At 38.3% G+C, this 27,782-nt stretch overlaps 1 protein-coding gene across 4 annotated transcripts in view; it reads right to left on the bottom strand.

Annotated features, from left to right (window-relative positions):
* The window catches only part of camk2d1 (calcium/calmodulin-dependent protein kinase (CaM kinase) II delta 1), a 117,686-nt gene that overhangs the window by 14,877 nt on the left and 75,027 nt on the right, over positions 1-27,782 (bottom strand). For 3 of the 4 annotated variants that reach the window (XR_015766206.1, XM_088015985.1, XM_088015984.1), the window contains 5 exons: positions 19,798-19,920; positions 19,599-19,682; positions 19,413-19,455; positions 15,252-15,292; positions 7,809-7,857 (listed from right to left, as the gene is read on the bottom strand). Coding sequence is in view for 3 of the 4 variants with exons in the window: in XM_088015985.1 (XP_087872111.1) it covers positions 7,809-7,857; positions 15,252-15,292; positions 19,413-19,455; positions 19,599-19,682; positions 19,798-19,920 (340 nt within the window). In the remaining variant the exon portion in view is untranslated. The remainder of the gene's footprint in view (positions 1-7,808; positions 7,858-15,251; positions 15,293-19,412; positions 19,456-19,598; positions 19,683-19,797; positions 19,921-27,782) is intronic. The other variant, XM_088015986.1, reaches the window with a different exon arrangement.

The raw sequence follows: 27,782 nt of genomic DNA on the forward strand, positions 1-27,782 counted from the left end.
AAGTATAATGTTAGAGAAGGTTGATGAAAATGGCAAAAATTCAAAATAACTTCTTCAATTTCGTAAAAAAGGTGTTTTGCTCACTTGAGGTGGTTTTGGGTTTTCTGAAAGAGTTAATGTCCTAAAGGGGGGATGGAAATCCATTTGCAGAGTAAGTTCTGACACACCAAACTGTCCCATTGACTGTAGGCTCTGTGCCTTACCAGGGCCACCAAACTAATAAAAGTGCCTAAGTCTAACCTTGCAAGTCCAGACTAATTCACTTTTTTTTTCCCTTTTCTGCGATATTTTCGCATACAATTCACACGACAGTTGGAAGAAAAAATAGCTAATGATGTAGTACTTGGCACACTCACAGAAAATTCCAAAACAATGTACCGAAGTGTGTGGTTGAAATGAAACGATATAAAAAGGTTCAAGAGTTGTGAATAATTTTGTACCGTGAAATGGTTAAACTTATTTAGACATCCAATTGTTGAAACCAGCAGTTTATCTGAATAATTGCTGATTTTCTTCTTTAAAGCCAATGGATAAGGAACTGTATTTATTTACACTTGGAAAATATCTGGAGTAGCATCCAGGGTTTATTCAAGGATTCAAGGTTTTTTTTTATTGCTTTGCTTGTTTGTGGTATGAAATTTATAGAACCTGAATAGAGGACCAAGGACATCATGTAGGTTTCTTGATTAATTTTAAAATCACAGAAACTGCAGCAGTTTACTTAGAACTGGAACTCTGTGTCTGTAGAACTTGAGTTCACTTTTTCAATGAAAACTGACCTGGAAAGGACAGTCTGTTGTCTGTCACGGTCTAAAACAGTGTTTCTCAACCCTGGTCCTCACCACCCCCCTGCTCTGCATGTTTTAGATGAGCCTCTATTCCAGAACAGCTGATTCAAATGATTGCATGACCTTCAAGTACTGCAGAAGCCTGTTAATCACCCAGAGATACAATTCAGGTGTGGCAGAAGGGAAACACCTAAAACATGCAGGACAGGGGGGGTGAGGACCAGGATGGAGAAACACTGATCTAAAACATTGAATGTAAAAAAATCTTGATAAGTAAAAATATAATCCTAGTTACCACCAATATTTGTAAGCAGCATGAATCAAAGTTAGCAAATGGACTTTAGCTCAGCTCAAGATTGTAGCTTCCTTCCAGCTACCATGACACTTACAGTGGGAGTCGGTGGGATCTTGGTCAGCCAGTGGTGCTCTGTGCTGGGTGTCAGTGCCCTGTGTGGGGGCGTACTGGGGACCGCAGTGGGATGCAGTGGAATGGTCAGAGAAAAGGACCAGGAGGACAGATGTGATGAAAAGGAGCAGGTAGGCAGCCATCAGTGACCATAGGATGAACTGGCTGCACTCTTCACCACTAGGCCAAATGCTTGGAGAATACCAGCAGGAGGAAAAGGAAGAGGAGGAGGAGGACGAAGAATGTGAGAGCAAAGGGGGAGAGGCTGAGTACTTTAGGTGCTTCAGGTGGAAAATTTGGTGACTAGAGTACGGAGAGTGTGCTGAGGATGATGGGAAATGAGATGGAAATGCAGCAGGGATGACAAAGAAAATGAGATGGAAATACAGTAAACATGAAGAAATGCATGCAGTATGAGCAGAAAATGACCATTTGTTCTTCACTCTTTAACCAGCAAGGAACAAATCACACAAACAGAAGACAGTAATCTTTCTCTCCAAAATGGTGGCTCCGAGAAGCCTGCAGCGCCGTAATGCTACATCACGTCATGTGATGGGAGGAGCCCCAAAAGAACAATCTAGGAACGCCTGTTCAGAAATGGTACAGATCTGGCAACCCACTGCTGATGCACTGTACTGGCTGATGCAAATGACACCGTCAGTTTTTAGGGCAACATTTCCCCTGACAATTGCAACTTCATCTAAACCTCCTTCAAAAAAAAAAAAATCACAAAGTATTCATATAAATGCACAGTAGGCAGGACCAGAAACATTCAGAGAAAAGCCAAGTTGGGAACACCCATTCATTCCTTCATCATTTCATACAGAAAGTTTTTCTCTAATAAATAGTGGCACATCCAGTTTTTGTTAATAGAAAAAAAAAGTTTTCCATCCATCCATTCTTAGTGCAGCGTCTCAAAAAGGCTGGTTCCTTTCTCCAGGAGTTGGATGGGAGGCGAGGTACAACTCCATGCAGAAACATCCTGGATTCAAACCCAGACCTTCTAAGAACAGCTCCGCTTTGCAGCCCAAATCTTTTTCAAGTCCAATTAAAACAGAAGATTAAAGAATAGTAATATGGCTTTTTTTTTACACATCTACAAAAGCCAGACTGTTTGTATTCTTATGTTGTTGCTCTGCCATTTTAAGTCTGCCACATATTAGATATTGTCTCAGTCCAGAACAATTGAATCCAGTGCCGCTAGAATTAATTGGCTCTCTCTTGGTCAATTTCTCTTCTTTCCTTGATTTCAAAGTCAGATGTACTTCATGGTCATAAGACCACATTTTCTTTATCTAGCCCAGTGTTTCTCAACCTTTTTTCGGCCCAGCGCCCCCCAAGCATCCAGGTCCCTCACCGCCCCCACCAAAGAATTTGTAGGCTACTTTGCACTGATTATTATTTTATTATTAATATTACTGTCACTATTGTAGATGTTTTGGTTTTTATGCTTGTTTCTGTTTTTATCATCAAAAATAATTTCCCAGAGAGCAAAAAAGCCATGGGAATAGAAATCATTTTCACAGGCGTCTATGAAAAATGCAATGAACATTCAAGTTAAAATTGGTAGGCCTAACAGCAAAACGACTGAGCTCTGCAACATTAAACCATGGATAGAACTGTAACTACATTAATCATAACTTTTCTTCTCTTCAGTGTTTCTGTGAGTTTCTGGTGGTGCAGCTCTGTGCTGCCTTCAGGAGAATGGGACATCAGAGTATCACCCATAAAATTTCACCCACATGGCATTTATTGTGCAAACCAGAGCTTTCAGTGGAAAAACAAAAGTTCCAGGTCCTTTTAATGCCATACAAATATGAGACAGAAACATGGATTATATCTTTATATAGACCTGTCTATTGATTATAGATTAATAGTTTTACTGGACAGAAATTACAAAGAACAAATCTGGTTCTTAAACAAATCCTAATGAGACAAATTGAAAGTGTCATGGAATCACTGAACACCACCATGACATTAACATGAAATATATTGAAGAAATAAATATATCAAATCTAATTAAAAACATGAATAAGTGATAAGTTCTTTACTGTTATGGTCTGTAAGATATTTATTCTCAGTACTAGATATGGTCTAATCAAACCCATGGCACTTCAACAATATTATTTTACCTTTTATCTGGAAATAGTGTCTGTTTATTCTTGCCATACAGTCTCTCTGTATTAATTATTGCTCTAAAGGTCTTGCCATACCAGTCTATTCCTCTGTATTTACTTTAGTTTCTTAGTTTATTCTTGCATTTTGTTTTTCATTCAGTTCCATTTAGTTTCCTTTGATTATTATCCTCTCTTGGTTTATTGCTATGTCCTCTTTAGTCTCTTTCCTGTTGTTAGATTTATTTTATCATTTATTGACCATCATTAATCTTCACTCATCACCTGCTGCGCCGCCTAATCGTCATGTTTCACATCATGTGTTGATTTTTTACTGTTCAGCGTCGGATTCTCTGTTTTTATGCCATAATTCACATCTAGTTCGTTGCTCCGTTTTATGTCCCGCTTCTCCTGTTTCAGAGTTTTGCGCGATGTGCGCGTCATTTTTTTTTTAACCCCCTAAGGTGGTCGGGAAACGTATCGATGGGGAAAAGGCAGACTGACATAAACCTTTAAAACAACGGAAACAATTTCGGTATTCTGATTATTGAAATTTTAAAGTGCTGTGTTGTTCCGTCACCCCAGTTTCATACCGGACCACTTACAGCACCGGTGTTAACGCTATAAAATGAACACTCTCTGTCGTGGTATCACTATGGAGAGATTTCTTTATTTAAATTGGTTCATTTTTCAGAGGGATACAAAGTGAGGGTATCGTGATTTTAGCTACCAGTAGCAGGAGAACGGAGCTGCGCCAAGAAGCTAACAGAAGCTAACAAACACTGAATAGAAGAAGAGCTGCCATGTATATTGTTGCAGCCAGACATGATTTAATGTTACACAATGCAGTTTTACCAAGTTGCTTAAAGTCTAAACTGGTATTGTTGTGACTGTAAGGTGTAACGTTTACCTTCGACCAAACGCCCCCCAAAGGAATCCCAGCGTTCTGGAGGAGCGATGTTAGCGCCATGCTCTTGTTAATGTTTTGCATTGTACCATTTCAATACATCAATCCCACTTGAGATTTGATATAATTTCATATCCGCCATTTATATTGAGAAGGGTGGAGAAAGTAGCTGGTTGTTCTTCTAGATTTAGACCGCATTTTCCAATACTTAATTTTATTTATTGTGAGAGGGCCCTGAAAGGGGGCACTACTATATTTTAAAAGTGAAAAAACTGCAAAAAAAAAAAAAAAACAGCAACAAAAAAAAAACCGAACAAACTTGTGTTGTAAACAAATATTTTAGTAGTCGAGTAATCTATTGATTATTCTGACAATTAATCGAGTAATCGGATAAAAAAATTGATAAAATTAAATATTGGTAAATCTGGCATAACACCAGTGTTACTATTGGATATCAACATCAGTCCAATTTTTCATATTTGAGCATGCCTAGCAGTTACTTTTTTGTAGTTTAGAAAATTAACCTGTAACAATAACAGCTCACTTTCTAAGTTAACCTGAAGAAAATTTATACAAAAATCTGAAATTCTATTCAATTTAAAGAGGCAGGCTCACAAATACGCTTATAAAAAATGTCTATACTCCAGCTTTTAGTTTATGTATTCATCTTGGAACGAACAAATGTAAGATGGGCGTTTGAGGTAGGAAATGGACCAGAAGACAGACGGTAGGTCTGGGAAAGACAGATGTACGAATGAACGTAATGTGGGGGGGAGAAACCACCGGTAGACCAGGGTACGAACGTAAGACCCAGGAAGAGAGCAATACGGGATATTTACAGAAAAATTATTTTAAACAATTGCAGGGAAGGGGGGTAAAAAACGGTAGTTTCCCTGCCAAAACGGGAGGCTTGACACCCGTTTTGGCCTTGCCCAGCTTTTGTGTTTATGTTAGCAACGGGATTTGACACCTTCGTTCGTCACACTCAGATGATTTCCGCCAGGTTCGTCCGTGAAGCTACATTTACACAGTAAGCATTAGCTACTCAGCTGCCCGCCATGTTCAGTCTACCTGCCTGATTTTGTAAATTATGATCATTTAATGCAAAGTTGGCATTTTTAATGGACTGTCAATGCAACTTTTAGAGCAACTTTGCATTAAAAGTGTCATTATTTCCTGAATGACATTTCATGACAACTGTCAATCATAAAGACTTCTTTATGTTCATGATAGATGCTATGTCATGTTTATGACAGTGTTATGTCAGTCTTATGCACACCCCTTCAAATAAAGTGTTACCCAAAAGTCTATATGCAGATGATATACTGTTATTTTTACATGATGCACATAATTCTCTCCAAGAAACTTTTAATATAATTAACTTATCTTTTCCAAAATTTTACACTACACCAGGGGTGGCCAAGTCCAGTCCTCGAGAGCTACCATCCTGCAAGTTTTAGAAGTATCCTTACTCCAACAGACCGGGATCAGCTCTACAGAGGCCTGATAACGAGCCAGTCATTTGATTCAGGTGTGTTGAAGCAGGGATGCATCTGAAACTTGCAGGATGGCGGCTCTCGAGGACTGGACTTGGCCACCCCTGCACTACACCGTAAACTGGGGAAAATCCATTATCCTTCCACTCTCCGTTAGAGCATGGGACTCTGCAGCTCAAAATACTGCATGACCTCTCACTATGGGAATATCAATTTCCTCAGGCTGTCGGAATTATTTGTTCATACCCCAAGGTGTCCCTCAGAAAACTTGCTAAGCCTGGTGGCTGGGCACTAGGGCAGTCATTCATCCAGTGGCCTGTCATTTTTTTGAGTTAAAAAATGTTTAAAGTTTACAGAAAATTTGAATACATCACTTGATAATTATGTTTTATTAATAGATTGGAAGATGAATATCTGAACACCAGCTATAAAATCTTAAAAATGCAAACATTTAAAAAGACTTAGAAACATAAGCAACGCTTAGCCTGGTAGGGGCACAAGTAAAGCCTGGTGGTCCGCCAGGCCTATGATTCACTGGGGCAAACCTCACTACCTAAAAAGATTGAAAATTACCTTAAATACTAGACAAACCTTCCATTTTCACCATCAATTAATCCACAATTAAAACGAAGATACTCCCACAACTTAATTATCTATTCTCAGTCCTCTCAATTACCCCTACACAAAACTGGTTTAAATCAACTGACACATGTATCTCTCGGTTCTATTGGAAAAATAAAAAAAACAAAATATCACTAACAACTTTGCAAAAAAATAAAAATTCTTGGAGGATTAGAGGCAGCCAACTTTCAATTTTATTTTCTAGCAAATCAATTGCAATATCTAGTAAAATTGATTTAATTTGACAGTCAAAATAACTCATGGTTAAACATAAAGCAAAACCAATACAACACCTCGATACCAGAATTGCCATTTTCTATGCAAACAAAAATAATTAAGTACTTTCAATAAAGTACTACAATAAAGTCTACTCTAATAGCCTGATGAAAAGTTACAAGAATCCAAGCACCAGGCAAAATTCCAGGTACAAGCTGTGGAAAGAGGCCCCAAAAACAATCCAGAAACTCACAGAAGGGTGTAAGATGGCTGGATGCATCTTGATTCTGTACGTTTGTATTTCCACGCAGAATGATCTGCATGGAAAACAAACTGGAGACCATTGGATTAAAGTGGGAATTCCCTTCCAAGGTGGTGGAAAATGGCCGAGCTAAGATCCTGTGGAACTTCCAGATACAAATTAATGAAATGGTAATGGCCATTGGACAATCAGGCATTGTGATTACTGAAAAGCAGAAGAGAACAGCCGATGTGATCCATGTGGCCATCACAAGCAACACAAATATTAGGAAAATGAGAGAGAAGAGAAATAACAAGGGCTCAGTCCTAAAGAAAGCCTGGCATCTGAAAGCATGATCACTGGAGAACCAGGGGCAGTGACCCCCACAAAATAGAAAAAAAAATGTTCTAAAATATGCCTGAAGAAACAGAGATCTCAGTCTAGAAGAGAGTAGTCCCAGAAACACAAAACATACTACAAAGAGCCCTGAAGCTTCCAGGACTCTAGTAGAAGACCAAGCTGAAGACGAACAGCTACCCCACCCAACATGGGGGAACCAGGAATGGGCGAGAGAAGATCTATGTATGATGCGTTCAATACTTATCATACTTGGCAGGTCAACTGCTGTATGATTATCTACAATGGCCAAACTCATACAAAACTGTCCTTTTAATAAACTGAAGCTAAATTATCTTTCTTCTCTTTCTGTTTTGCTTGCCCCTCAGGGACCCAACATTTAGTGAAACAATTTCTTTCTGGAACATCCAAATGATAAGGTCAGTTAAACAGTCCATCACTATGCACAAAGCTCATTTTAACTGCAGTTAAAAGACTCATTAATACAGCATCTATATCAATTACTCCACATTCCTGTATGTGTCAGCTAAGACATATAAACTGACTAAAATGCAACGACAAAAAGATAACATTTGAGAATACACAATGATTGAACACACAAGTCAGAGTTAGAGAAAAACCAAACCAAGTTTTAAGCAAAAGAAATGTCCATAGTCTCTTACCTCTTACATCCTCATCCTCAATGGTAGTGTTGGCACTCTCGCTGGACTCCTGTAAAAAGCACAAATATGAACATATGTTCTTCGTATATACAGTAAATAGTAGCCATCACAAAGAAACGGTAAGGACAGGCACCAGGCTTAGACAGATGTCAGATTGGTCATCTTAAAATAATCTACTGGAGCACTAAACAAAGAGGGTGTAAAGAAATGGTATTGTATGATGGTGGTTTAGCTTCAAGTGATGAAAGGATAGGTCTGATAGTCAGAGTTTCGTGGTATCCAAATCTTACTAATTGCATTGAGAAATATTGTTTAAATTTGACACGCAATAAATGATAGGACAGTTAAAATTTAACCTACACTTGCCATTTCTCATTTTTGTCAAGTTTAGTTTTCTCTTCCAAACAAGTCTGCTTTAGGTTGAGTTTGTGTGATGTTTCCAGATCATGGTGAAGCTTGGGCTGTCCAAATGCAATCCAAAATATCAGCGTTGACGAAGCTGAACTTCTGATACCCCTTTATGGTGTGCTACCAATGTGCCGTGCTGCACAGACCACTCCCCAACCACAGAATAAATTATTGTCTATTTATGTGTGTGGCTTTCATAACTGATTTTTTACCCTTCACAGCAACATTCAGTGAAACCGTATTGACTGTTTCAGCTTCCTTTCTATACGTTTCATGTGATCTGCTCTGCACTGTACAAACAGCTGATGAAGTAGCAGAAAAAGCTGCACAGAAAGCAGTTAAACACTACTTTTTAGATGCTATACAGAGCCTCCTAGACCAGTGTTTTTCAACCTTTTTTTAGCCAAGGTACATTGTTTTAATTGGAAAAAATCACGGGCACACCACCAACCAAAAATGTACAAAGATACTCTGTAGTCATTTTATTACAATAGTCATTCTTATCAAAGTGTCTTGAATAGGAATCGAATAAACACAAAAATTTATTTTTATCATATTTTATATTTCTTATTTCAAATTGCACTTAACATGTCCACTTCAAAAATACACCTGAACAGGGCCACAACACTGTCGTGTGTGATGCATGAATGTAGTAACACACTAATTCTCTTGTTTTAATGTAAAATGCTCTGTACCTACTGCCATCTAGTGGTAAAAAAATTACATGATTACGCCGCTAGTCACTATTACAACAAAGACACTCAAAGATGGCGTTATTTGCAGATAATTAATTCGTTTTCAAAAAATCTTTTAAGACCAATTACCGTATTTTCCGGACTATGGGCACACCATACCGTACCTTCAAATTTTTTTAACCCCTCTCCTGGAAACTTACATATATCAGCCGCACCGGGCTACAGGCCGCTGGTATCTCTGCTGCTCTCGGTTTCCCATAAGGACCCAGCAGAGGGCAGCAGAGGGCTGCGTCCTAATAACTGCTGGATATATTAAGGACGCAGTTCTCCGTCTCCAAATCCGGTTTTGTTCACGCCGAGTTTACGTGCAGCGGCTTTATGTCCCTCCTCTAGTGCCAGATCGATACTCATCTTAGAAGCTGCATCATCTGAGTTTGAAAACATTTCTCCATCCTGCCTGCTGCTAGCATGTGCTTGTTCTAAATGAAAATTAGCGCCTTCTTCTTTGATTTACAATTTTGACTTCCAATGATTCACTTCCTGCTAAAGAGCCCCCTGGTGGTTGAAGAAAAATCCACAGAAAAGCCGCATGTTCAAAGTGTAGGAAAAAAGTAGCAGCTTATAGTCTGGAAAATACGGTAGGTGAAATTGGATAATTTCCACGGCACACCTGACGATTACTCACGGTACACTAGTGTGCCGCAACACAGTGGTTGAAAAACACTGTCCTAGGGGACATAGAGGATTTTTTTTTTCTTTTGTGAGGGAACACAATACTTTTGCGTTACCTCACAACAGGTTTTGCATTCCCTTGCAATAATGTACTGATCAGTTTACGCGGCATAATTGAATACTGTAGAGTCTTTCTTATGGTGCCCATCATATTTTCTGCTATACAAAGCTTTTGTAAGATTCTCCATGTTTGTTAATATCTCATTGTGAAATATCTGAAGCTTTATATTGTTTTCTTTAGGATAAAAATGCACTACAAACCTATGATATACACAGAAACTTTCTGTAAGTAGGAAAAAAATTAAACCATTTGGACTATTTCTGAATTTCTGAGTTATTATCATGGGGTAATGAGTCATCAGTTTTGATTGTGTCTCGTATTGGTCTGGATGGTTTAAGGGCTGTTTTCATGTGCAGTTCCATCTCAACCGTACACGAACAGGTACAAACAGGCAGTGAATAAATCGATTTTCTATTGTTTTTTTTTTGTTGCACCAAAGAGTTAAGAATAAACGTGTTTTCACTGAGGTCTTAAAAATTTTTAATTGACATTTGTGACTGTATACAAAGTAGATGAGCAAATATTGCAGTAAGCGTATTGTGACGGAATGCAAAAATTTCCTATTTATTAATGAGTCATATCAAACTATAGTCCATTTGCTAATGTTAGCCTAGCCTATCAATCCCATATAAACATGGGACTGATGTTCATGACTATGTGAAGCATCGAACTGGAACTGCCTTTTCCTCAATGACTGACCAATATCATAAAACAAATCCTGATCAGGTCATCATAAGAATACTATACAGCACTTTGGTACAGTTAATAGTCGTTTTTAAAGTGCTTTGTGAATAGATTGACAATGACATCTATAGTTTAGTTTCATACTTTTTTTTCATGCAAGATATTAACATGTAAATAGAGCAATTTGAATGAAACAGTAAGTAATGGGTGTTTCAACCAGCCTTCTTAAAACAAGGTCTACTGAAGAGTTCGTATTAGTTGAATGTTTGACTAAATATAATAAAGTTACTTCAAAAGCATGAAAAGAAAATTGTATCACCTGTTCAGGCATGCACATTAGGTGGTTTTAATGAAGTAAAAAATAAAAGATGATTTTATTAATCTAGTGATAGATGTGATATGTGTCGAGCTTTTATTTGGTATAGTCACTTAACACTCATACTATGCACAACATTTAATGTATACTTCACTATGACCTAGCACACACACCATCAGATAACAGCGTAGCACAAAGCTTGAAAACAAGCATGCATGTGTTCCCACAATGTCAGTTTATGACTTTATGAATTATATGTGATGACATTGATCCAAATGTCTGCACAAGCTCACGATCAACACATGGTAGATGTGCTTGTGCTGACCTGAAAGGGATTTGAACAGGAAGTTTGGTACTCATGCCGTTGCATGGTTCCCAGGTTATTCCAAGCATGCATAATCCTTTAGTCTCAACACTGTAATGTCATAATGATAGAGCTTTATATCGTTTAAACACACTGAAATGGGAAGCGAGAATCATTCTGTGATATAGACAATAAAATTAATGAATGAATTATTTTTGGAAATATAATCCATTTTATAATTGGGGAAAAAAAACATGCAACAGTTTTGCGTGCAGACATTATTTTCTCACATGATGGTAAGTTTTCACAACCAACAGAACAGAAAAATGTTCAGAAGCAACAGTAAAGCTTGGCTCTAAGCAGCAGGGCAGAAGTAAACTACAGCTTCAGATCAGCTGGATACCTTGTTTCCATCAGCTGGATTGTGGATAACAGTGGTTTGAGGCTCCTATTTTGAAAGGACCCACAGCAGGACAAAAGCAGCAGGTTGGTGCAAAGTGACAGTGTTAGGAGGCAATATTAATATACAGATGTGATGGTAGGCAAAGAGATATATATGAAAAAGAAAATAATGCAAAGAAAAAACTGATTTACAACAGCAGCAGAACTGATAGATGGAACCATGTGAGAGTAGAAACAGTTTCACCTCACGTGTAATTAGCTTGTACTACTAAAGACGATTTGAAACGAGGAAATCACAGTAGAATAACACACATCACATGAGGCAGCAAACAACAGCAAACTAACAGTCCACCACACACAACTTCACAAACATGTCACTACAAACTTAGAAAGGTCATACAGATAATAAAAGGAGAACCTGATGGCAGTCCAGTCCATGGTACTGCTGAACTACTCCCTGTTCACTGCGGCTGCATTTTTATACCACACCTGAGACAAAATAACCTCTTGCAAAGTTGGCTCACTATGCCTGGAGAGTTTGTCAGACAGATCAGCATCTAAACTTTCTGTTCCAAGATGTTCAGACCCATGATGACACCATGTACTGTATCTGAGTGAAACATACAGATTTTTTCAGCAGATTACTGCAGAGAGTATTCTTGGATGTCTCAACTGGACCTCATTGTTTCTCGAGGTAAGGTGCTGACAAGTAAAGGATGCTCACAAGCCAACTCTGAGTGGACTTAGGGGTAGAAAAGTAACAGATTCAGACTAAGCCACCATATTGTTCTATGCTATAGTTCTAAGCTGAACGAATAATTGTAGATGGATGCATCCATCATCAACAGCAACCTGGACTGCAGGTGTTCTGAATGTGTTTACAGTCTCTGGCTGACAGAAGACCTTTTTCAAGATTCCAACAAATTACAAGCAAGCCTCCTATCTTCACACACAACAATGACCATCCATGATCCTGTTGCCAGATCAATCTGAAAGAAAGCATCTTTCCATGGGATGCTTTTAGTACTAGTCCACCACTGCAGACTGAGACCATCACCTCTACAAATGTCAGACTCTGTGTCGGACATTTTTGTGTCATACACTTTATCATTGGTCGAAACCAATGTGTTTCGACCTTTATAGCAGTAGACCAGCTGGATATTTGCAAAAGAACACTTGAGGACTGTTCTTTGGCCACCCATTTATGAACAGTCAAAGGGAGCTTAGACAAGGATTCATCTTTGCAGCTTTAAGGTTGACATGTTGGTCAAAAATGCCCAAATTCATGGCTTGACTTTTACTTTCTTTTTTTCTTTCTTTCTTTTTTGACACCTAAAGATAGTCAAGATTTTTCACTTCAGATATTGGTGGTCAGAGCAATTTGACTGGCTGTTGTAAGACTGGCATGGGAACTCAGTAAAGGTTAGAATCATTCATTCTTTGCAAGGCAGAATAATGTGCATATACTACATTTAGACAAGTGGTCTCCAATGCTAGATCTACTGACCTGCAAGTTTTAGTTGTATCCCTGCTTCAACACCTCAGTCAAATTATTGAATTACCTCTTGAACATGCCATCAAGTTTGGCAAAGGTCTGGTTACAGCTCATTCACCTGATTTGGCTATGATGAAGCAGGGATGCATCTAAAACCTGCGGGACAAAATATGTTGAGGACAAGGGTTAAAGACCCCTGATTTAGACAAAAATCAAATGACCACTAGGGCTGCATAATATATTGCAAATGTATTATTACTGTGACATCACTGAATGGAAATATACCTGTTATTAGGAAGAGCCTAGACTGCTTTAAGTGTCAGTTAACTATTGAAGTAGCATACATTCAAAATGGCTTTTTATTTGGTGACAAATAAAAAAGCTTTAGAAGACATAAACCAAAATTTTCTTCACTTAAATCCAAATAAAACTGAAGTTATATTAATTTTTACAAACGAGTCTCATTAGTAAACCTGATAAAATTCTTGGTTGCCTTGCTCCTTTTTATCAGTCTTCTGTTTAGGAATCTTGGTGTCATTTTTGACGGTTGTTGTAATTTGGAGAAGCAGGTGAGCTCTGTCGTGAAATCAATCTTTTTTTTTGTCTGTGCCTTCTAGCAAACGTTAAATCAATGTTCTGTATCAAAGACTTTGAGAAATGTATGCATGCCTACATTACTACATGTTGAGACTCCTACAACTCATTAAATCTTCTTTACAGCATCTCTACATTTTTTAAAATGCTGCAGTTAAAAACGAGAGCTTGTAACTGCATTACTGGTTTCTATGCATTGGCTGCCAGTTTCTTATTGGATTGATTTTTAAAGCTCTAAATGGTTTAGCCTCAGCTCATCTCCAAGACCTTCTTCACGGTCTTTGGCATTTCCATAAGGCCTGACTTTGTAATTTACTTGTCCTGTGTTTTAATTTGTGTTTTGATGTGTAGTTTAATCAATACTGTACAGCATTTTGGTGTAGTTAATATCTGTTGTTGAGTGTTTTATAAATAAATGTTTTATAAATAAATTGACATTGAATTTAATTATTTCCAGCAGGTGGATAGTCTACTTACAACCTGGGTTATGAGTTTAGTATGAACACAAAAGCATTAAGTTTTGTAAATTATCGCAAGTCATTTATTTATTGCAAGTCATATCAGATTCCCCAAACCCTAAAAACCCTAACCCAGCATCAACAACAATGGAGCCAATGTACAGCAATGTAACAAAATATGGCGAGTATATGGGTGGTCCATGTCGCACATAATGAAACTGCTAAAATGAAGAGATGAGCATGAATCAAAAGAAATCAGAACACAGAGGACTGGTGTTATGGTGGACTGTAACAGTCAACAGCCATGCAGCAACCGAGGCAGAAAGGCAGGCAGGATACCAGAGCAGGAGAGGGGACAGGCTCTTTGGTGCTGGTCACCACATTAGCCTTGTTGTTGATCTGGAGGACAGTGGACAGAAAGACAGGCAGGACAGGGCAGAGGTGACAAGGCTTAGTGTCCAAACATTCACTGCTGTGGGTGGAAGGGAGGAAGGAAGGAAGGAAGATTGGGATATTGGGTTTGGACTGGAAACTGACAGATCAGGCAACCCTCGTGAACTGTCTTCACTTTCCTCAAAATAAGAGCATAGGTGTCTAACTACTTGAAGAATTCTTAGCAGTCAATAGCAAAAAAAACTTCAACACAAATGTTTAACTTTATTCAACTGAAAAGCTTCAAAACGGCAAATAAAATTAGTGCTTTAGAATTTATCTGGGAAGATTCATTTAGGAGAAGCCTAGTGTGCTCAGTGTCATCAAAGTGATCAAAAGCAGTAAACAAGAAATGAGCTCCACTATAAGGATCAGTTTAAAGCAGACCATCTACAACAAGATGTTTTTAAATTGAGCTCATTGCACAAGGAAAAATAAGGTTGCCGTTCTGATTGGACAAAGAGAAGCTCTGCTGGATCATCACAATCCCAAATGGATGAAATCAAGTCTGGTTTAGAAGCAGCCGTGTGAGAAAAACACACTATCTCAGCATGAGTGGAGGGTTTTCCTTTCCTGTCAGGACAGCAGAGAGAACGGTGACAGAAATGAAGACGTCACTCATCAGTTCTTCATTCCCAGATGTCTTCCTCAGTGCTCACTGTAGATGCGTTTCCTTTGCTGACACACAGTGACCATGTGGAGGCAAATCTTCAGTGGGAAAAGGTTTCACAGCCACTCAGACAGATTTAACCAAGGAAACCCAAACGTCCATTTCATTAACACCATCATAAAAATATCAGAGCCAAACAGCAGTGAATGAGTGCTAAGGGTCAAGTGTGAGATGGAGACGGAGGGCACTTACTTTGACGCCATCTGTTTTTTTGTTCAGCAGGCTCTTGGCTGCTGTGAAGACAAAAACAACAATATGAGAAAATCAGTGACCAGCTGGAATTAATAATCACACAGTAGCATCAACATACACACAAACATTCATGCAAAGTCTGTTCAATGTTGGCCAATTACGGCCTGCATCAGGGTGGGCACCCTGCTACTTTTGGAAAAAGGGAAGAAATGCAGATGGAGTTCAGGATTTCCCCCAGTATAAGTCTGGCGAGCCGCTAAGCTTTGTTTGTTTTATAAAAACAAATAGTTTAAAATTTTAAATTTTTATACACCAGTAACCCTGAACTGCAGGGTCTTTGCTGCATTGAGCATTTCACCAGCAGAATCAGAACAGAATCATTCCCGAAAAGGATTTATATAGCCGATACATTGAACAAGGCATGAGGCTAATGCAGCTGAATCTCTCAAAGTTTACCCCAGCGCAGTTTGCACCTAACTTCTCACTCAAACTGGAAAGGTGTTCTTGGAGAAAAACTTCACCTGTATCACTATTCATATTTAACCCCCTGTGAAGAATCATTTTTCAAGCTAGGAGTCAAGTTTAAATGTTACAGCGTTTGCTCTTCTTGCGCAGGACAATGTGAACTGCAGGTATACCCTGTAGTTGCGTTTTAGAGGTGTGCATTGAGCATGCTGTGAGAATGACATATATTTGTGAACAAACAATTATGTAGGGGTGTGTTTACATCTCAACCCACTGGCCCATCGTCTGGCTCTGGGTCTGCGCTCATAAAGTTTATGTATGTGTTCCTCAGAGGAACATGTGTCAGAGTGTCGTCGTCACGCAGCACGCCGTTTTTAATGTTGATCTTTTTTTTATGGCATCACAATTCCTCAAACTGCAGCATGTCAAATGTTTTTTCTGCTTCCTGTTAGGCAGATTCTAGCACATGTGCAAAAAAATTGATATTTATTTTAATAGTATGTTTTTTGTCTGTCGTTCTTAAGAATATATAGTTGGTGCTTAAGCATTGTCAACAACATCTTCCAGTAATAGGTTTACCTTTCCCGTTAATGTAACATTTTTTAATACAAAAACATGGTGGCCCACTGGTGGGGCATCCTGGCTCCCCAAACAATAGACTTAGCAAGTTTTCTGGGGGAAACCCTGGAGTTCAAACCAAACTTACAGAATCATCAGTCTGGAACATGTAAGGATTCATCCAATGAGTCTGTTAGAATCTGCTGTATTCAGCTCTTCAATTTGTATCCCAGCTTTCAGTAATCTACCTATATCTTGCCTCAATCATACCAGGAACAGAACGTGCATTTATTAAGGGGCTGGAATCATCAAAATCAATTTCTAGTTTATGTTGCCAATCAATGACAGACGGAGACATGGAGCAGATGATTAGAAGTCGCAGTAAGGGCAGAGTAGGGGCAAAGGTCATCTGTGTATCCTTTACAAAAACAGGAGGTTACCATAGACTTGTCCATTTTAAGAATTGAATATAGACAATTCTTGTCGCTGCAGAGTGGCAACAGATTTTCTCAAGCCATGGAAGAAGAGCACTTTTTGTTTGAAATTACTAACAAGTGTCAGATCATAGTGTAAAAATGTGTTGGATAACATAGTTGGTTCAACCCCAATCAGAAGTATTAGTTGTACTAAAAAAGTGTTACATCAACAGTGTCTTTAATAGAAGTTAATGCTAAAGTATCAACTTTAATTTAAATTATATCTGGTCTTGAAGGACTATAACCCTCCAGCTCCAATTTCATTTTGACATTACAATTTATATGTTCTATAATGCCCTTAGAGATACTGTGTTCCTGTTTTAGTCTTGTTCTCCATTGTCTGCATTTTTATTTTGCTCATTTATGTTTATTTTTTTAAATAAAGTTATTAGGGAAAATAAGAGAGACTTCATCCACTTGAAAATAAGAACATGAACATAAATGTCCATCTACTTAACGGTCGATAACCAAAACAAAACGTCATCACAGCTTTCATTTCAATCTTCATTCAACTGAAAGTTTACAAAACAGCCAAGTAAATTACCGCTTTAGAATTTATCCAGAGAAATTTATTTAGGGGGAGCAAAGTGAGCTATGTGCTTTTAAGTTAGCAAAAACGCTAAAGCACTAACTGATAGGTTAACTCAGTGTTTCTCCATCCTGGTCCTCAGGCCCCCCTGCCCTGCATGTTTTAGGTGTTTCCCTTCTGCCACTCCTGGATTGAATCTCTGGGTGATTAACAGGCTTCTGTGGTACTTGGTGGTCATGGAATCATTTGAATCAGCTGTTCTGGTATAGAGGCTCATCTAAAACATGGAGAGTAGGGGGCCTGAGGACCAGGGTTGAGAAACACTGGGTTAACTCTTATTAGCGCATTAGCATTAGCATACCACTGGCACTGCCATAGAACAATGAAAGAGTAAAACAACTGTAGACCAGGATTAGTTTGAAACAGAACATTACAGCAGAACAATTGACTGTTTTTGGTGCACTGTGGTTGGAATGGACCACAATGTCTTTGTTACACCCACAGCAACAAAAACTATCATGAAAAAGATGGCACCAAATTCATGAGTAAAATTATAAGAACAGGAACAGAGAAAAAAACAGTTTTTAATTTACAGAATAGAGAGATTAAAACTGCTGCTGTGAGAAATCACTATTTTTTTTTATTCTTTTTCCCTGAATAAGTGGAATATTTCCACAGTAGGAACTTTTCCCTGGAACCAGGGAAATTTTTAGGGCAATTATTATTCCCACTTCATTTCCCCTGTATTTACCAGAGTAGAAATTTACCCCAGAAAAATATCAAAGTAAGGAGGCATTAAGAGTCAATTTCCTTCTTCTGCTAATAGTCTGACTTTTTTCCAGATGGAAGTTTTACTGTTGCCGTCAGTGAGCATGGTTGCAAAACTTTGGAAATGTTGCAGATTTGGGAATGTTGCAAATGTTAAAGTTTGCAGAGGTCCTCAAAGGTCAGCTGCATCACTTCAACAAATGATTTAAATCAACAATATTTTTGACGTTAACTGGAAGTTTTGATAGAGAAAAGTCTAACTTTGTCTAACTTATATTTATACGTATAAATATTATGTATAAATACACGTAATATTTATATGTATATACTTATATATGTGTAAATACATTGGAATTTATATGTATGTTCCAAATATTACTACACTCATTTCTATCCAATTAATTAAAACTTAGAAATGTAGATTTTAGTGGTATATTTTCCTTTCTTTTTCCTCTTGATATGGTGAACAACAGAATTACTGTGCCACATGAAAGCCCTGTGGAGTTACTCCAACAGACATGCCTCGGAACCAAACAGTGCTAGTTAGAATAAAGACTCTTACCTTCCAGAGAAATGTTACCAGACAAGACAAGGGAAGAAAAGCAAAAGTCATTGCTAAGAAGATTGAACACAGTTATTTTGGCTACAGATCACAAATATTTCATTCAAATTCATCTAGTTTAGACATAAGAGACATATTTTAATATACAACTAAAATCTTTTTTTTTTCTTAAGTTACATGCTGTAGCTTTGAGCAGACGTTCTCTATGAGAGTTCACTGCCAGGTGGAGGTTGAGCAGCGCTCCATATATGAAATATTACTACCAGTAGCGTGTAGTGGTGGTTCAACAGCGGGAGAAGAACCAGAGTCTTCCACCCCCAGCTCGAAGACTAGAATTATTTTTCGGGTTACTTGTTTAGCTTTCTGACCGTCATGCTAATCCAGGTGAGTGTTGGTGGCTGTGCGCTGCTTTACTTGCTGTCTGGCCGTTCTGGATGTCCTTTCTTTTCTACAGTGAGCCTTGATGTAGCCAAACTCTGTAAAGTGTTTGTTTTTTAAATTCCATACTAGATTCGTTGTGTTGATGCATTGTGACGTGCTTCATCCCCGAGGTAATTTTCCGCCCCAACATGCAAACGTCCCCACTCACTCTCAGACCGTTAAAGTATGGTTAGTAGGTAAGTAGGGATCTGTAAATTAGATTGTAATGATTTGCTCAGAGTTTGTAGCAATTGAATGGAGGACAGATGGGGCTCAATAGACCTAAAAGACCATCTCCTTTGCATTTCAGGGGAATCAATATTACAGGTAGGGCAGAGAAGAAGCGTCATTTTACACTTTACTCTGAACTCTTTCAGTCCTACCTGAGAAGTTGCGAGTAGCAAGCATAGTCGTCAGGATGGCACCCTTCAGAAAATATTGGGTGAGAAAAAACTTAGTTGGACAAGATCTGGAAAATATCTAAACATCTATTTCAGGAAAAACAACACTTCTGATTTCAAGCAGCAAAGTGAACAGTGCCTGTTCAGAAGTTCAGAGCAGACTTTTACCTTCAGTTTCCTTCTGGCATTGAATTTCTTGAGGCACTCCACTGTTTCCTGTCTGTGCACCATGGAGGCCACGGTGGAGCGTTGCTATGAATAGAGAGACAGCACGGCATCAAAAATGGCTCTTGGGGAAATCAAATAAGCTCCACTTCAGTCATGGAAGTTGAGGACTAAGGAAGTGGTATATGTGTATGATACTTACACAGATCCAGGGGTGTTTGAGAGCATCTGCAGCAGTTACTCTCTTAGCTGGATTGATGGTTAGCATCTTATTGATCAGGTCTTTGGCCTCAGCGGTCACTGTGTCCCACTCTGGAGAGGGGAACTGTTAGGGAGAAGACATAAAGGTCAGCTATGCACACTTAATCCCTGTCTTCAGTTAATTTCTTAGGTTGCACACTTGGAAAAACTAATCAGAAAAAATTTACGTTATGGAGCCCCTAAGCCAGAGGTCTCAAAGGACTCAAGGACTGGAGTAAGGTAAGGTGAGGTAAGGTAATTTTATTTATATAGCACATTTTCAGCAACAAGGCAATTCAAAGTGCTTTACATGAATTAAAAGGAAATACAAACTAGATGTCTCTGCTCCAATGTTCGCTCAGTAGCAGAGCTATGTAGAGCTGGACTGCAAGCTAGTGAAGTACTGTAGCCATTTAATTCAAGTGTGAAGGACAAGGGACACATCTAAAAGTTTCACAGCTCTGGTCTTCAAGGACTGCAGCTTGAGACCATTGCCCAAGGGGTGTTAGCTTCAAAATTTTATGCGCTTATTTCGAATGAGAACACACAAGTCAGCTGATTCCTCTCTGGACTTTTACCATGAACATTCAAGGCAGGTGGTACAGGTCAAGAGTTCACTTTTTGGTTTGCTTGCAACAACTTGTTATGTAACATGCACAGCAGCAGATTCCTGTTGCCTCAACATACTCGGGTGTCCTTCACTCCCTCAAAGGCCCACGTGTTCTCAATGTGGAGTCAAAGTGGAGATCCACTGGATATGTTTGCAAGTAAGTTTGTGCCTTTTTCCAAAAATCACAGGCTGACTTTTACAGGGAACTGCTTGGCAGGAAGCAGTCTTCACATCAAGCTGATTTGTCTGAGACCCCAAGCTGGTAAGGTTGAGTCAGCGCACAGTTGCAGGAATACTTGGCGTGACTGCCACTCTCCCTGCAGCTCTGGCAGTTGTGCAGTGGCTGCCCTGATGGAGAAAAAAATCGCGCTAGGCACCCAACTGGCTCATCAAACTTGCTGGTATCCATTGTGATTGTGGGAAATGAAAAAATTTAGTCATGAGAAATTTTGACAATAAAATCTCAACCGTCCAGACAGAGCCCAGTTCACAGAACACACAGAGGTCCAATGAAATAGTGCTCTTGATTTATCGCACATTCATAATTCAATAATCTTTATAAATCCAATAGTGCCTGCAACTGTACACACTGTCAGTACCTTAAGATTTTTCTTTAAATTAGAAAATAAAAGTTACTATTTATTTTTTACCGTCTTTACTACTACTACTACTAAAAAAAAGGCATTTTGTGTCAAAATATTTTATGTAGCCCACATCTGTGTGGATCTGTGGGGTGAGTACATGTCCGTCCTAAACCTAAATGTTATTGGTCAGTGTGACAGGGTTCTATTATTATGACTTGGACAACCAAAAAAATGACTGCCCAAGGCCAGAGGTCACTTTAGTGAAATTTATTATGCTTTTCTTCACATGAACAAAGATGGCAGGTGCAAAATATATACAAAGGATGTCCAAGGCAGGTTAAAATCAGAAAATCAGCAGCACCTTCAATGTGACTTCTCAGGAGTCTAGCCACAGACTGACTCCCTGTGGCGCAGAGCTCTGCTTTTAAAGTCACAGGCTCCGCCCACAGAAAGACCAAACAAGCAAAAACAACTAAACAATTACTTCTAACTCAAATAATATTTTTATACAAAATAAATAATAATAATAAGAAGAAGAAGAAGAAAAAGAAGATAAATAAATAAACTTGTAATCAAAAATACAATACTCAATTGAGAAGGACCTCGCTGCAGCAAACAGAAAGGGGAGGGGACCGACCGCTGTCAGTTTCATACCTTATTTGGAAATGGGACCATTGCAATCCGGAAGTGAAGGGGGCGCTATTTCCTATACTTCCTCTTTTAATTTCTTTTGAAATCTGTGATGTATTTTCACCTTTAGGAAGGAGTTTCACTCTCAGAATGTATTTGAACTTCTCTCTTTTATTTACATCAGCACAGCTCACAGTTTTTAGCTAATTCTGTAGCTTTCAGTGTACTTCTAAATCTGCTCCTTGGTCGCATCTTTTCGGACTTGCGACTGCCTCCAGTGGCGTGGGGGTGGTAACACAACTAATATAATTACATTACTAAATCAGAATACACAACGTCTTTATTATTTACTATTAATTCTGGCATTACTGGCACCGTAAAAGATAAATGATCTTATAAAACAACATATTTTTTCATTTTCTTATGGATGTAGAGTTAATTAAATGACAAACAATACTTTTGTACATTACAAATAATATCTGTATAGCTCCATCAATTATGGGAGGAACAAAAGACATAAGGAGACATGAAAAACAACATGATCAACTATAGTAAAAATACCATTCGCAGTGAATACGTAAGAAATTTAATTGAGCAAAAGTCAATAACAAACAAATGAAGGTACAGAAGAATAACAACCCAGGTTGTTAAACAGATATAAGCAAAAATTCAATTTTTTGTTTTTACAGTGCCATGTATATTATTGAGAGACTTTTTGTTGGTAGAGTCTTATATATAGAAAAAAATAAGATGAAACTATTTCATCTATGAACAAGGAAATTTTCCTTTGACTCTAAATCGATAAATCATATTCATGAATCACATTATTACACGGTCCATCTGTGGCGACAATACAAAAAAAAGTAGCCTACAGAAACTTTATGTGGCATACAACGATGGCATGAGGCTCCTACTCAAAGTTGGAGCAGTACTAGCCATATGTTTGTACATAATGCTGTTCCCACATGTGCAGCTGTGCTCAGAAATCTTACGTATAAATGCATGTGTAGATTATCTGTGTCATTAATATAATTGCAATTTTAGTAAATCCTGTTTTTAGTACTATGAGATTCTCTTCAAGATTATGGAATCATTGGCGTCACCATTTATTTGTGACTTGGTGAATAATATGTCATGTTTGTTTTTATTTTTCTCTTTCAATGTCACATGCTGTTTTTATTTTAATTATGTAAAGCACTTTGAAATGCCTTGCTGCTGAAATGTGCTATACAAATAAAATTTGAGTGATTGATTTCTTTGCTTGTTTTTACCTTTTTTCTGGACCTTTTTTTGTGTCTGGAATAAAGATATGATTGACTGATTGATATGATTGATTATCAACAATTTGTGAATAGACCAAAACACTTAGCATGTTATAGATAAATATTATTTAGTTTGGTTAAGAATAATTGTTGCACTGTCATGACTTCTAATAGATGTTCTTAGTTGCCAGAGGAACACAGAAACACCTTTATGAGCTCAGAGGTTCAAACTGATAAATAATGAGGATGGATGCTCCCTGCTAAAGTATTCTTGCCATCTTTCATGTTCTTTCAGCAACCAGTTGAGCCAGAGATGTTTTTAGTTTCACCACTATTTACCTACTATTTTACCTGCCATTCAAAGTATTCTTAAAAGATTGTTAGTCTGCAGCTCATGTGACCAAACCAGCTGAGGAGGTGAAAAGTTAAAACTCAAGTTAAAATGTTGTTTTAACTTGAGATGAGTTGAAACTCAAGTTAAAATGTTAAGTTTTAACCTCTAGCTCTACCTAACTAGAGGTTGTACACAACCTCAAGTTGGGTAACCCCAAGGTCTTTGAGAACGGTTCTTAAAAATATAGTCAGTGTTTTCAGCAAAGTTGAGCTGACTGTCCAGGAATGACTCAAGGTATTTAAAATTTGCCACAGTTTCAACAGGTTGGCCATTAAGTGAAACTGGAATCACTTTCAGTTCTTGTTTATCTCATTTAATTAGCTCTACTTCCTTAAGAAAATGAAAAAGTATGTTCTTTTGTGAGGGAATTTATCTTTTACTGTTCCAGTAATGCCAGAATTAATAATAAGAAATAAAGACGTTGTGCTATCCTGATTTAACAATGTAATTAATTAGTTGTGTTACCACCCCCACCCCACTAGAGGCAGTCGTAAGCCCGAAAAGATGCGACCAAGGAGCAGATTTAGAAGTACACTGAAAGCTACAGAATTAGCTAAAAACTGTGAGCTGTTGTGAAGTAAATAAAAGAGAGAAGTTCAAATACATTCTGAGAATGAAACTTCTTCCTAAAGGTGAAAATATCACAGATTTCAAAAGACAATAAAAACGGAAGTATAGGATGTAGCGCTTCCGGAGTGCAATGGTCCCATTTCCAAATAAGGTATGAAACTGACAGCGGTCTCCCCGTCAGTCTCGTACCCTTTCTGTTTGCTGCAGTGAGGTGTACTTGCTGCAGCAAACAGAAATGGGCAGGAACGGACCACTGTCAGTCTCTTACCTTATTTGGAAATGGAGCCATTGCACTCAGGAAGTGAAGGGGGCGCCATTTCGTATATTATCCGCGTTCTCCCGTTTTAATTTTCTTTTGAAATCTGTGATATAGTTTCATTTGTAGGAAACAAACAAACAAGGAATGTATTTCAACTTCTCTATTATTTACTTCAGCGCAGCTCACAGTAGCTTTTTGTGTACTTCCAAATCTGCTCCTTAGTCGCATCTTTTTCTCCTACTGCCTCTAGTGGCATGGGGGTGGTAACACAACTAATATAATTAAGCCACCCCTTTCTGTTTGCTGCAGCGAGGTCCTTCTCGTTCTAAGAGGAGTCTAGTGAACTCCCCCTGACGTGTGCATGGTTATGGCGGGGTCGTGGGTTTGGCAGCTTTTTTTTTAATGTGGTTTTGCAAACTGAAGAGCTGATGGGTCACCCGATTGGCCGACCATGACATCTTCCACACTTTTCCTGAACGTTGCGCTAAGACTGCAGATTAAATACTTAAATTTAGTTGAAACTTATGCAAAACAGTAGAAATCTCGCAAACATTGTTGTTTCACCTCCCCTTTGTCTGGAAGTCTCCGATGCGTTTGTGAACCGTGTGCATATGGTCTGCATTTGTGTGGTCTAGGTTTGTGCTGTTTTTGTGCGACAGCGACATGCACATGACCCACACAACCCGTTGGGATGTGGTTGTGCTCTTGTGGGTCAGGTGCAGTGGTGGGTTCCCCTGAGAGGAGTTCATTCCCTGAAAAGCATTACGGTTCCAGCAGCGTCGAGTGAGCATTGCAATATAATTTGTGTTTCTGATACGTACGTATATTTAAAGGTAGCTGTGCTACAGGCACAAAAAGCATTTGCAATATGTATTTGTTTATGTATTTGTTTATGTTACCATACAGATTAAATTTAAAAATCCTCAAGTGTAATTAGGGGTTGCACAAACTAGTCGATTCTTTACTCTAGTGTGACTTCTTACTGGGCCAGTCGACTAGTCGCAATCACGTGACAAAACTGATTTTTCCAAGAAAATGAACTAGGTGAGCCTTTGGACAAAGACAGCATAAAATCACCCTATATGCTGATGATGTGCTGGTGGCATTGCTTCAGCTTGAAACATCCATACCCTCTCTCATTGAGACCATCAAATTCAGTGACATTTCAGGTTACAAAATCCATTTCAACAAATAAGAAGTAAAGCCATTAAGCATCTGGAAACAAAAACCCCAGACTCCCTCTCCTTTCCTCTTTAAGTGGTCCCCAGAGGCTTTTGTGTATTTAGGGATCCAGATCACTCCTGCTTTTGACCAGATGTATTAAAAGTAATTTCACCCCCCTGTTTGAGTGTGTTAGGTAGGACCTGGAGAGATGGAGGACTTTACCATTATCTTGGCTTGGCCGTGTTGCTCTTCTGAAAATGAGCGTCCTACCCAGGCTACTACATCTGATACAGATAGTTCCAATCCTTTTTACACATCAGACCATTAAAACTTTAAATAGTTTGGTTCCTTTATATGGGCAGGGAGAAAACCTAGTCTCAAAAAATTTCTACACTTTGTCGTCCATCCACAGAAGGCAGTCTTGACCTCCCAGACATAAGAAAGCATCAGCTTAGCGTTCATATGTGGGTAGCTGCTGACTGGATACAGAAACCAGTTTCTCTCTGGCTTGATATAGAGAGTTCCATGTCTAACATCCCTTTGAAAAACGTACTATTCTTTAATAAACTTAAAAATGTAAAAATGTGTTGTAGTAATTGTTGAGGAAAATAAATATTCTTAGTGTTTAATACAGTTAATCTTACCACATGTGAAAAAGGTAGATTGAGCAGGGTTAGTTGGAGTAAGGGGGCTTTAAGTTAGCCCTGCTGAAAAGAATGTCTGTTATCAGGAAGGAACCACGTCATAAATGAACTCTGGCACACAGGCAGTGAGACGACTTGTCAAGTCATCTCCCACAGGGAAAAGACACCAAAACTTAAGGAAAAACAAACTAACAACACATAATAATTTTAATAATTGCAATTTAATTAGTAGAACATTTTAAACACCGGAATGCCTCAAAAAATACCATTTAGTTAAAATTAACATGACTGGAACTAGTTTAATTTGTAGTTTTATATTAACAACTACATGGAGTCTCTAACCTAGGCCAAACATAATATCAGTTAGTTAAATATAATCAAAACTAGTATAACATTAATTAGAAAATGTCTAGAATGAATGTGTTTATATTGAAAATGCTCAGGTATATTCTATAAGTGTTTTATTCTTAAAATCTGCACTTTGATCTAAGAGGATGCAGAAGTTCTGAACCACTTTGCCTATCAGGCTTCATGTCGATTTACAATTACTGCACTGATCTGGATTTGTAGGAATTACACGACAGGGAAATAAAATAGGTCTAAGACAGGTTAACTTTTGGTTGAACTCTGGTAAAACTAGAGGCTTTTTTCCAACCAGGAATTAGGAGTAACATCACATTTCAAACTGGCATGAGAAGAGCTGGCTCTAAATGACCTTTGGTCTCCCTTGTCTAGATTGAGAAGCGCCGTAGCCCTGAATTAAACAGGTCTCAGAAGGTAATAAAATTGCCCAAACTGAGTAATTTGAAACTGAGTCTATCCATACAAGGAGAACAACACGCCTTAATTGTATAATTGCATAAATTAAAACAAAGAAAACACCCTTTTTGAATAAAAGTATGGTCCCCAGAGCAACGAATCAGATTTGCTATTTGCAGCCGCATGGCAATCTCCAAAAAACACATTTTTTGCCTTTTTCCTGTTTTTCTATTTTCCTACTTTTCTACTTGTCTCAGGTAAATGAATGTCTGTTTTAGTGTTTGAAGTGTCTGTGTTGTCGATGTGTAAATGTTGGAATAAACTCTGAAAATGTATGACGTAGAGCTCTGATTATCTCTGTGTGGTTTTTGTTTCCACGCATGGGATCATTGAAGACTGGAGGACGAGAGAATATAATACAAGAGACGTTAATGATTTTATTCTCTTACATAACCCTCTCACCTTATCTACTGTTAATGCTTGGCAAATAATTCAAAAGCTTCAAGGAAGGTCTTACCTAACATCCCTTTTCACTCCATTATGTGATAATCCCCTTTTTCCACCTGGGATTTCTGATGTATGGGCAACAAAATGTATTTCTGTTCTTTCTGATTTAATGGACGGACCAAACTTGATGTCCTTTGATCAGATAATTACCAAATATAATGTTCACAGACATGACTTCTTTCGGTATTTACAGGTGAGGGACTACATTTTGAAGAACACAGTGATGCTCAGCAACCAAAATGTCTCTGATTGTGAAAATCAGTTATTTAAGCCAAAAATTATAAGCTCTATTAAGACCTGTTATACCTTATTAAAAAAACTGGGGGTTACGAAACTGACTGTCTTAAAGGAGACAGTCCTTTAAGACGTGGGAGATGTGGGAAAAAGAGCTATGGAGATCAGCAATGAGGCTTGGGATGAAGATTGGGAAAATGCTAAATATTTGAGTGTTTGTAATAAGGTTAAAGCTATTCAACTTTCGTGCCCATGTATCTCCACATCTACGTCACCGATTTAATCCAGACCTTTCTCCACTTTGCCTCAACTGTAAAATAGAGGTGGGTA

Source organism: Poecilia mexicana, unplaced genomic scaffold (genome assembly GCF_051168715.1).
Source record: "Poecilia mexicana isolate PSO_F unplaced genomic scaffold, ASM5116871v1 scaffold_18, whole genome shotgun sequence".
Lineage (NCBI taxonomy): Eukaryota > Metazoa > Chordata > Actinopteri > Cyprinodontiformes > Poeciliidae > Poecilia > Poecilia mexicana.